Below are 12845 nucleotides of genomic sequence, written 5' to 3' on the forward strand. Positions count from 1 at the left end.
GCTAGGGATTATTTCTAATTACAATGTGAGTTATAATCAGAGCTAGGAATTAATTTTAATTACAAATGGGTTATAATTAGAGGAGGAGTTATGTTTCTATTGCAATGTGGGTTATGATTAGAGGTAATATTTAATTTTGACTACAATGTTGGATTTAATTACAACTAGTGATTAATTTTAATTACAACATGGGATATAATTAGACGAGGAGTTAGGTTGTTATTAAAATGTGGTTGATAATTAAGGTTAACTTAGTGTGTAGGTTTAATGTTAAATGATGTGGGTTATAATTACATTAAGTGAATAATATTAATAATATAATATAATTAATTTTAATTACAATGGGGGCAATGATTAGATGAGGAGAAATGGTTTTATTTAATATTTTGGGTTGGGATTCAATAGGTGTTCAATGGGGAGATTTTATTAACAGCATTCTGTTACAATTATTATCTTGTTGAGATTTGTAGAACATTGATCATTGCCAGTTTAAAACTTGACATGTTTATAATCTATTTCTTCTACTTAACTATCCTACTTTGTAAATATCAGTGATATTGACACAGCTTTGGTTTGTGGGATGTTGTATGTTTCTGTGATGGTGTGATGTTGTATGTTTCTGTAGCAGGTGTGGACAAAATCTACATTGTGTACTGGTTTGACACTGAGTATGTACATTACACCAGTCTCTGTGTGGAATAGCTATCATGAACTTAAGGGTCTGTATCAAAAGTCAAGGTCTGACAAAAACAAAACAATTAACACCCCACCCCCTTGAAACTAAATAAATGATGAATGTTGATCTACTTTGTTTTTAAAATTCAAGTTCTGATAACACTCTGAGTTGAGTCTTGTAAACTAGGTAGAAACAAATACAAATGTAGTTAGAATGGAATTATTTCAATAAGAGATCGCCACTCCATGTTTATTAAATGAAATTAATGAATTACAACTGATTTTGTATATAATTATATCGTATTTGTGACATTTATCGTAATTTCATTAAGTTACCTCAGGTGACCTATTACAATTGGTCAGTATGCATTGTCGGTCGCTATTTGTTAACAATTGAACATTTTAATTTCAACTTTTTGATATAAAGTTCTACCATTTCAATTATTGTTATGCCCCCCCCCCCCCCTCCCCCCCTTTCAAAGAAGAGAGGCATATTGCTTTGCACCTGTTGGTCAGTAATGTTGTCTGCTCAATATCTTGAGAACCATTCACTTGATCGTATTGACATTTCTTATGTAGGTTGGTTATGAGGAGAAACATACCCTTATTGTGTTTAGGTCAGAAGATCAAGGGTCAATTTACACTGGACATAGAAATATACTTTCTGCTAAATATCTTGAGAATCCTTTGCTTGACAGACATCAAACTTAGTACACTGGTACATCCCATAGAGTAGATTACCGCTACTGATTTTGAGGTTACATGGTCAAAGGTCAAGGATCAAACTAGACATAGGGATCTACCATCCACTCAATATCTTGAGAACCATTTTCTTGACAGACATCAAACTTGTTACACTGGTATATCTTTAGGAGTAGATGACCCATATTGATTTTGAGGTCACATGGTCAAAGGTCAAGGGTCAAACTGGACAAATGAATATTCTGTCCACTCCATATTGGGAGAACCCTCTGCTTGCCATACATCAAACTTGGTTCACTGGTAAATCTTTTGGAGATTCAGAAGATGATCCCTGTTGATTTTGATGTCATATATTCAAATGTCAGGGGTCAAACTGGACATCAGAATATACTGTTTGCCCAGTATCTTGAGAACCAATTGCTTGACAGACATCAAACTTGGTACACTAGTACATCTTCAGGAGAAGATTACCCTTATTGATTTTGAGGTAACATGGTCAAAGGTCAAGGGTTAAACTGGACACAGTAATATATTGTCTCCTATAGATTAAGAATTATTTGCTTGATTGACACCAAACTTGGTATACTGGTACAGCATAAGGAGTAGATGACCCCTGTTGATTTTAGCCAGAAAAGCTGAAATTTACAAGAAAGCTTCCTAACATAGTGCAGATGCCAGGTTGTTGAAATCATGGCCCCTGGGGGTTGGATGGGGCCACAATATGGGATCAAAGTTGTACATACAAATATATAGGGAAAATCTTTTTCTCAATAACTGCTGGGTCGGGAAAGTGGAAATTTACATGAAAGCTTCCTAACATAGTGCAGATTGAAGTTTGTAAAAATCATGGCCCCCGGGGTTAGGATGTGGCCACAAGGGGGATCAAAGTTTTACAAAAAAATATAGGGAGAATCTTTAAGAATCCACTTCTAAAAAAACATGTGGACCAAGAAAATGGAAATTTACATGAAAGCTTAAAGCTTCCTAACATAGTGCAAATTGAAGTTTGTAAAAATCATGGCCCCTGAGGATAGGATGGAACCACAACAGGGGATCAAAGTTTTACATACAAATATATAGGGGAAATCTTCTACTGGGTCAGGAAAGTTGAACTTTACTTGACAGTTTCCTGACATAGTGCAGATTCCCAATTTGTTAAAATCTTGCCCCCTGGGGGTCAGATAAGGCATCAATAGGGAATGAATTTTTAGATACATGTATATAGGGAAAATCATAAAAAATCTTCTGAAAAATCATTGGGCCAGAAAAGTTGACATTCACATGAATGCTTCTTAATATAGTCCAGATTCAATTTTGAAAAAAAAATCATGGGCGCCCGATAGTAGGTTGGGTTCACAATAGGGATCAAAGTTTTACATGCGAATATATAGGAGGCTCAGGTGAGCGATGTGGCCCATGGTCCTCTTGTTAATTTTAACACATTTGGGGACATACATGTTTTACAAACATCACTTGTCGTATTTAGTTTTAAGCATCTTTGGGACAAGGGGGCATGTATTGTAAATTTTAGGAAATCTGCACTCCTAGGGTCATAGGGGTTAAGTAAAATTTATGAAAATACCACATATTGACCCCTATGCAAAACCCTTTTCAACAATTGCACATTTGCAAGGTAAACTAAATGTATAATCATGTAGAATAGGAAGGCCTCTAATGAAATTGTAAATTTTATTATCCCTGGAGTAGAGGTTCTGACTCCATGATGTTCCTAAACTTGATGTATATATAGCGTATATGTGTAGAACATCTAGAAAACATATTTACTGCTATTGATATTAGACTGAAACGAAATAGATAGGTAGTCCTTATCTTTTTTATCAACAAAATTGTTTGGCAACCAACTCCTGGGTTTTCGCTCTAGGACAGGCCCTAATAAGTCATATTGTAATAATTTTACATTTTATATTATGTAAAGTATTTCATCAGCATAGGCATTTTTGAGGGTCATTCAAGTTTGAAGACTACCTCTTTTACATTGTTGGTGAATATTAGAATTGAGCTTGGATTTTTTCTAGATTTCGTAGCCCTGAGGCCTTGTCAGTTGTGATACTTTTAAGTAATACTAAGGTGACTGATAAAGCATCTTGTCTTTGACAATACTGTTTATCATTCTTTTTATGCCCCCCGGAATCAAAGATTTGGGGATATACTGAGCGACAACGATTTTGTGGCATGTCTGTCTGTCTGTCAGTCTGGCATAAAACTTTAACCTTGGTCATATCTTTTTCACCATCAGAAGTAGAGATTTCATATTTAGTATGTTGGTATATATGCATTCCTTGTGGAAATACCTTTCCATTGGTACCAAAAACTGATTTAAGTCATATCTTTCGAATCGTTAGATGTGCTACTCTCATATTTAGCATGTGGATTTCCTGTAAGAAGACCTCTTCTTTGATTTCAGATTTTTTTTTTACCTTGTGACCTTAAAACTGACCATTGACCTAGTTTTTAGAAATTAGAAGAAAAAAACTTTAAATTTAGTCATATCTTTTATAAACTGCACAAGAGGTTCAGTTTAATATTGTATTCCTTTCAGCCAACATTTACATTGGTTCCAAAATCTTAGACCTGATGACCTTAACAATGACCTTTGGCCTACTTTTAGAAAATATTAAATGTTTAATATCTATTAAATGGTTAGAGGCACTGGTTTAATATTTAGTATGTGCATTTCTTGCGAGAAGATCTTTCCATTGGAACCAAACATGCTGACTTTGTGACCTTGAAATTTACCTTTACATAAAATGTGAACGAGATGAAAGTTACCTCACATTCTCAGTATTGCTACAAAAGTTCCAGCTACAATGTCTTACAGTTCTAGTTTGTTGTAATCTGAGGATATCAGTGTTTCACAAACACATCTTGTTTATTCACTTTTAAATCTCATTAAATTGTCACTGTTTATACCAGATGTAATACGACACAACCCTCAGCACAAAAACACTGTTACCTCATTAATTAACACAAACCTCAGCACAAAACACATTGTTACCTCATTAACACAAACCTCAGCACAAAAACACATTGTTACCTCATTAATTAACACAAACCTCAGCACAAAAACACATTGTTACCTCATTAATTAACACAAACCTCAGCACAAAACACATTGTTACCTCATTAATTAACACAAACCTCAGTACAAAACACATTGTTACCTCATTAATTAACACAAATCTCAGCACAAAAACACATTGTTACCTCATTAATTAACACAAACCTCAACACAAAAACACATTTTTACCTCATTAACACAAACCTCAGTACAAAACACATTGTTACCTCATTAATTAACACAGTCTTTATGAAATGAGTTGTGGTGTAAGATAGATTTATTACTTTTGTATAACTCTTTATCTGACCACATTTAGGGACACTTCCATACTTTCATCATGTGACTCTCTGTCATTACGATGCTGACAGATGTAATGAGTTTCTGTAATAGAGCTAAGTAAATGAAATCTAGTGTATTATGTAAGAGCAGTGTTTAATTTGTTTTGTGGTTAATTGTTGGAGTGAGGTACAGAATTTACGTTTTAGGTCATATCCTAAAGACCCGTGGCTAAAGAAAACATATTTCATTCCTCGTTAGGCCTAATAGCTAATATGTGTTTATGTTGCACATATCCGATTATATCAATCATCGATCGATACAGTTCTTCCGATTATGACCTATTATCGATTATGATTTTTTTCGGATTATCCAACATTAGTGAGACAAGCAGTATGGGTCTCTCGTCTTTCAAATCACACAATCCATATCACTTAGAATTGATTGTACAAGCATATAGAACTCAGTGTGGTAGACTAGGGACTATGGCCACTTCTAGCGAATTCTAAGCTGTACAACTGGTTCAAACTTCTACATACATAAAAAAAATGCTTGCATTGTCCATCTTAAGTTTTCTTCAGAGGTGGGTTCTATGATTGATTGTCCATGTTAAGTTTTCTTTAGAGGTGGGTTCTATGATTGATTGTCCATGTTAAGTTTTCTTTAGAGGTGGGTTCTATGATTGATTGTCCATGTTAAGATTTCTTTAGAGGTGGGGTCTATGATTGATTGTTCATGTTAAGTTTTCTTTAGAGGTGGGTTCTATGATTGATTGTCCATGTTAAGTTTTCTTTAGAGGTGGGTTCTATGATTGATTGTCCATGTTAAGTTTTCTTTAGAGGTGGGTTCTATGATTGATTGTCCATGTTAAGTTTTCTTTAGAGGTGGGTTCTATGATTGATTGTCCATGTTAAGTTTTCTTTAGAGGTGGGTTCTGTGATTGATTGTCCATGTTAAGTTTTCTTTAGAAGTGGGTTCTATGATTGAGTGTCCATGTTAAGTTTTCTTTAGAGGTGGGTTCTATGATTGATTGATCACCTGTCTTCTATTAAAATTTCAGATAATCCAGACAGAGATGAGCGGATCACGGAAGATTCAAGTTAGGAGATTCAGGAATCAGTAACAGAGCTGGAAATCAGTGAAGAGTCCGAGACTGAAGAAAACTGTGAGGACCTGAAGTCTGAGGACATTGCTGAATATTTAATATTTAAACACTATTTTATTATGACAATTCATGATAGGATTGGACAACAGACATTGACTATATAAGTCCTCTCCATAGAAGGGCATTGCTGAATCAGGTAGAAGTGGAGATAATTGTGTAGAGGAAAATGATGATAATGAGAAATCAGAGGAATCTGATGAGGACACTCCTGAATCTGACGAGGACACTCCTGAATCTGACGAGGACACTCCTGAATCCCGCTGTCAGTGGTGTCTCAACATTTCCAATTGTCAAAATGAAGTTGAAATAAGTCAATGCATGCAAAGATATGTATTGTGTGATTTGAAAGACGAGAGACCCAAGGGCCATATTAGTTGTGTCATCTTTTATACGTAATGTTCCAAACCTCATTCTGTCGTAACACTTGACATAAAATTTTCATTTCTGAGGAGTGTTTGGAAAGTGAGTAAACTGATTCTGATGGTGAGGATGTTCCTGATAAAAAAACTCGAGGATGAGCAGTTCTGTATTGATTATATATTAAATTGTGTATATATTTAGATTTCTGATTTGTTATTAACATTGCATTGTTTGAAGAATGTTATATCAGAATATAATATTGTCACGTAAAATCAGTCTTGTTTGAATTTGTGTTGTCAATGTTGGTAGAGACTTGATGTGTCTCTGTTACAGGACCAGGAGTATATTATCGTAAGGAGACTTTAACGAATACTTTAACTGTTAGATGTGGTTGTTAATTTGTAAAGACATCTTAACCGGAAAGTACCATAAATGCAGAATACTTTTCCGTTAAGAATACTTTATGATAATGACCTTAAAATCGTTCAGTTAAAGATATCATTTTACGCTCTTTACATAGTTATACCATATATCAACAATGATAGGATTTGGGGTAAAGAAATCGAATGTTTTCCCTCAATAAAGATTAACTGATTGATGATTGTATAATATTCAACGTCCCTCTTGATAATCTTTCAATCACATGGAACAGTCACCAATGCCGTTGAAGGGCTGTAAAACATAGTCTTATGCTCAACGTATACGACCATGGGGCAGGGAGGAATTTTTATTGTGCCACACCTGTTTTACATCTTATTTGATTGGTTTGTTGGGTATTGTTTAGCGTCCCATTTGATTGGTTGGTTGGATATTGTTTAATGTCCCCTTTGATTGGTTGGTAGCATATCCTTTAGTATCCCGTTTGATTGGTTGGTTAGATATTGTTTAACGCCCCGTTTGATTGGCTAGTTGTTTTGATATTGTTTAATGTACCATTTGATTGGTTGGTTGGATATCTTTTAGTGTCCCGTTTGATTGGTTGGTTGGATATTATTTAACGTCCCCTTTGATTGGTTAGTTGTTTTGATATTGTTTAATGTCCCGTTTGATTGGTTAGTTGGATATTGTTTAATGTCCCGTTTGATTGGTTGGTTGGATATTGTTTAACGTCCTATGTTCGGTGTTTACGGCCTTTGGGCAGGGAAATATCTTTATCATGAAAGGTGAAAATACGAACAGTGATCAATCTCATAACTCCTATTACCAAAGCAAAATAGTTGTTTATGCAACACCTGCTGTGACATTGGGCCTCGCTATTTGAGGTTTCATCCGAAGGACCGCCCCATTTAATTTCTTCTTACAGCAAGCAAGGGGTACTGGGGCCCTATTATAACCGGGATCCCCACGGAAAGGGAGTTAAAACTATATCATCTTTTGATAACAGATTTAGTATGAACAGGGATGTGATACATGTATATAGCATTTAAAACAATACAAACTGTAACAGACGGTAAATAAAACAAACAATACAAACTGTAACAGACGGTAAATAAAACAAACAATGCAAACTGTAACAGACGGTAAATAAAACAAACAATACAAACTGTAACAGACGGTAAATAAAACAAACAATACAAACTGTAACAGACGGTAAATAAAACAAACAATACAAACTGTAACAGACGGTAAATAAAACAAACAATACAAACTGTAACAGACGGTAAATAAAACAAACAATACAAACTGTAACAGACGGTAAATAAAACAAACAATACAAACTGTAACAGACGGTAAATAAAACAAACAATACAAACTGTAACAGACGGTAAATAAAACAATACAAACTGTAACAGACGGTAAATAAAACAAACAATACAAACTGTAACAGACGGTAAATAAAGCAAACAATACAAGAACAAACAGAAAAGCACATCTGTGATTTAAGATATATAATTTCAAGGAACCATGGTAGATCTGAAGCAACAAACAGTAAACCCGTCAAATGAGCAGAAAATGTCCATTCCTGAATTAGTGTCTTCCTGACAGTCATTCCTCTTCGTAATTTCCGATGCGCAATGAAATTGGAGGTCACCCGTTCTGACAAATGAGAGCGAGATAGAGAGAGACACTGTAAGCGTCAGATTTGTAAACAATTTAATCTCCTGATTTTATAGAATATTGATATATAGTTTATCGTATAATGACTTTTGTATTGATATAGTTTAAACCAGTCATACATGACACGATGTATTCTTCATTCACTTCCGTCAATGTAACTCCTGCCCACTTCATTCACTTTCATCACTGGAAATACTGTCCAATTCATTCACTTCCGTCACTGTAACTTCTGTCCACGTCATTCACTTCCGTCACTGGAACTCGTGTCTACGTAATTCACTTCCGTCACTGGAACTCGTGTCTACGTAATTCACTTCCGTCACTGGAACTCGTGTCCACTTCATTCACTTCCGTCACTGGAACTCGTGTCCATGTCATACACTTCCATCACTGGAACTCCTGTGTACTGCATTCACTTCCCTCACTGGAACTTGTGTCCATGTCATTCACTTCCATCACTGGAACTCCTGTCCACTTCATTCACTTCCATCACTGGAACTCATGTCCACTTCATTCACTTCCGTCACTGGAACTCCTGTCCACTTCATTCACTTTCGTCACTGGAACTTGTGTCCACGTCATTCACTTCCGTCACTGGAACCTCTGTCAATTTCATTCCGTCACTGGAACTCCTGTCCACTTCCTTCACTTCCATCACTGGAACTCATGTCTACGTTATTCACTTCCGTCACTGGAATTCGTGTCTACTTCATTCACTTCCGTCACTGGAACTCCTGTCCACTTCATTCACTTCCGTCACTGGAACTTGTGTCCACTTCATTCATTTCCGTCACTGGAACTCATGTCCACTTCATTCACCTCCGTCACTGTAAATACTATTCACTTCATTCCCTGCTGTCACTGGAACTCTTGTCCACTTCATTCAATTCCGTCACTTAAACTCCTGTCCACTTCATTCACTTCCATCACTGGAACTTGCGTCCACGTCATTCACTTCCGTCACTGGAACTCCTGTCTACCTCATTCACATCCGTCACTGGAACTCTTGTCCACTTCATTCACTTCCGTCACTGGAACTCCTGTCTACCTCATTCACATCCGTCACTGGAACTCCTGTCCACTTCATTCACTTCCGTCACTGGAACTCCTGTCTACCTCATTCACTTCCGTCACTGGAACTCCTGCCCACTTCATTCACTGCTGTCACTGGAACTCCTGCCCACTTCATTCACTTTCGTCACTGGAACTGATGTCCACATCATTCACTTCCGTCACTGGGACTTATGTCCACGTCATTCACTTCTGTCACTGGAACTCATGTCCACTTCATTCACTTCCGTCACTGAAACTTGTGTCCACGTCATTCACTTCTGTCACTGGAACTTCTGTCCATTTCATTCCGTCACTGGAACTCATGTCTACTTCATTCACTTCCGTCACTGGAACACGTGTCTACTTCATTCACTTCCGTCACTGGAACTCCTGTCCACTTTATTCACTTCCATCACTGGAACTCCTGTCTACGTCATTCACTTCCATCACTGGAACTCCTGTCTACGTCATTCACTCCTGTTCACTTCATTCACTTCCGTCACAAAAATTCCTATCTACATCATTCACTTCCGTAACTGGAACTTGTGTCCACTTCATTCACTTCCGTCTCTGAAACTCGTGTCCACTTCATTCACTTCCGTCACTGAAACTCCTGTCCACTTCATTCACTTCCGTCACTGGAACTCGTATCCAGGTCATTCAATTCCATCACTGGAACTCATTTCTACGTTATTCACTTCCGTCTCTGGAACTCCTGTCCACTTCATTCACGTCCATCACTGGAACTCCTGTCCACATCATTCACTTCCGTCACTGGAACTTGTGTCCACTTCATTCACTTCCGTCACTGGAACTCCTGTCCATGTTATTCACTTCCCTCACTGGAACTCATGTCCATGTTATTCTCTTCCGTCACTGGAACCTCTGTCCATTTCATTCCGTCACTGGAACTCCTGTCCACGTCATTCACATCCATCACTGGAACTCCTGTACACTTCATTTACTTCTGTGATTGGAACTCCTTTACAAGTCATTAACTTCCCTCACTGGAACTCGTATCCACTTAATTCACTTCCGTCACCAGAACTTGTGTCCATTTCATTCCCTTCCGTCACTGGAACTCATCTCCACTTCATTCATTTCCACCACTTGAACTCATCTCCACTTTATTCACTTCCATCACTGAAACTCCTTCCCACTTCATTCACTTCCGTCACTGGAACTGCTGTCTAATTCATTCACTTCCGTTACTGTAACTCATGTCCATGTCATTCACTTCAATCACTGGAACTTCTGTCCATTTAATTCCGTCGCTGGACCTCCTGTCCACGTCCTTCACTTCCATCACTGGAACTCATGTCTACGTTATTCACTTCCGTCACTGGAACTCGTGTCTACTTCATTCACTTCCGTCACTGGAACTCCTGTCTACTTCATTCACTTCCGTCACTGGCACTCCTGTCCACTTCATTCACTTCCGTCACTGAAACTCGTGTCCACTTCATTCACTTCCGTCACTGAAACTCCTGTCCACTTCATTCACTTTCGTCACTGGAACTCGTGTCCACTTCATTCACTTCTGTCACTGGAACTCCTGTCCACATCATTCACTTCCCTCACTGGAACTCATGTCCATGTTATTCACTTCCGTCACTGGAACCTCTGTCCATTTAATTCTGTCACTGGAACTCCTGTCCACTTTATTCACTTCCATCACTGGAACTCCTGTCTACGTCATTCACTTCCATCACTGGAACTCCTGTCTACGTCATTCACTTCCCTCACTGGAACTCCTGTTCACTTCATTCACTTTCATCACTGGAATTCATGTCCAGTCATTCACTTCCGTCACTGGAACTCGTGTCCACGTCATTTACATCCACCACTGGAACTACTGTTCACTTCATTTATTTCCGTCACTGAAACTCCTGTGTACTACATTCACTTCCATCACTGGCACTCCTGTCCACTTCATTCACTTCCGTCACTGGAAATACTGTTCACTTCCATCACTTCCGTCACTGGAACTCCTGTTCACTTCATTCACTTCTGTCGCTTGAACATTCACTTCCGTCACTAAAAAGTCCTGTCCACATCATTCACTTCCGTCACTGGAATTCCTGTCCACTTCATTCACTTCCGTCACTGGTACTCCTGTTCACTTCATTCACTTCCGTCACAAAAATTCCCTATCTACATCATTCACTTCCGTAACTCGAACTTGTGTCCACTTCATTCACTTCCGTCTCTGAAACTCGTGTCCACTTCATTCACTTCCGTCACTGAAACTCCTGTCCACTTCATTCACTTCCATCACTGGAACTCATGTCCACGTCATTTACATCCACCACTGGAACTACTGTTCACTTCATTTATTTCCGTCACTCAAACTCCTGTGTACTGCATTCACTTCCGCCACTGGAACTTGTATCCATGTCATACACTTCCATCACTGGAACTCCTGTGTACTGCATTCACTTCCGTCACCAGAACTTGTGTCCATTTCATTCACTTCCGTCACTGGAACTCATCTCCACTTCATTCATTTCCACCACTTGAACTCCTTCCCACTTCATTCACTTCCGTCACTGGAACTGCTGTCTAATTCATTCACTTCCGTTACTGTAACTCATGTCCATGTCATTCACTTCAATCACTGGAACTTCTGTCCATTTCATTCCGTCGCTGGAACTTCTGTCCACGTCCTTCACTTCCGTCACTGGATCTCCTATCAACGTCATTCACTTCCCTCACTGGAACTTCTGTCCACGTCATTCACTTCCATCACTGGAACTCATGTCTACGTTATTCACTTCCGTCACTGGAACTTGTGTCCACGTCATTCACTTCTGTCACTGGAACTCTTGTCCACGTCCTTCACTTCCGTCACTGGATCTCCTGTCAACGTCATTCACTTCCCTCACTGGAACTTCTGTCCACGTCATTCACTTCCTTCACTGGAACTCATGTCTATGTTATTCACTTCCGTCACTTAAACTCCTGTCTACCTCATTCACTTCCATCACTGGAACTCCTGTCCACATCATTCACTTCCGTCACTGGGACTTATGTCCACGTCATTCACTTTTGTCACTGGAACTCATGTCCACTTCATTCACTTCTGTCACTGGAACTCGTGTCCACTTCATTCACTTCCATCACTGGCACTCCTGCCCACTTCATTCACTTCCGTCACTGTATCTCCTGTCCACGTCATTTACATCCACCACTGAAACTACTGTTCACTTCATTTCTTTCCGTCACTCAAACTCCTGTGTACTGCATTCACTTCCGCCACTGGAACTCGTGTCCACTTCATTCACTTCCGTCACTGAAACTCGTGTCCACTTCATTCACTTCCGTCACTGAAACTCCTGTCCACGTCATTCACTTCCGTCACTGGAACTCGTGTCCACTTCATTCACTTCCGTCACTGGAACTCCTGTCCACTTCATTCACTTTCGTCACTGGAACTCGTGTCCACTTCATTCACTTCTGTCACTGGAACTCCTGTCC

General features: G+C 38.6%; 2 protein-coding genes across 5 annotated transcripts in view; both read left to right on the plus strand.

The window, feature by feature from the left end:
* LOC125667650 (uncharacterized) overlaps positions 1-6529 on the plus strand; it is a 161218-nt gene extending 154689 nt beyond the window's left edge. For all 4 annotated transcript variants that reach the window (XM_056147885.1, XM_056147883.1, XM_056147884.1 and 1 more), the window contains one exon: positions 5793-6529. In XM_056147885.1, coding sequence (XP_056003860.1) covers positions 5793-5836 — 44 coding nt within the window. In that variant the 3' untranslated portion in view covers positions 5837-6529. The remainder of the gene's footprint in view (positions 1-5792) is intronic.
* The window catches only part of LOC125682758 (uncharacterized), a 222865-nt gene that overhangs the window by 107823 nt on the left and 102197 nt on the right, over positions 1-12845 (plus strand). The gene's annotated exons all lie outside the window — the stretch shown is intronic.

The sequence above is a fragment of the Ostrea edulis genome, chromosome 8, assembly GCF_947568905.1.
Source record: "Ostrea edulis chromosome 8, xbOstEdul1.1, whole genome shotgun sequence".
Lineage (NCBI taxonomy): Eukaryota > Metazoa > Mollusca > Bivalvia > Ostreida > Ostreidae > Ostrea > Ostrea edulis.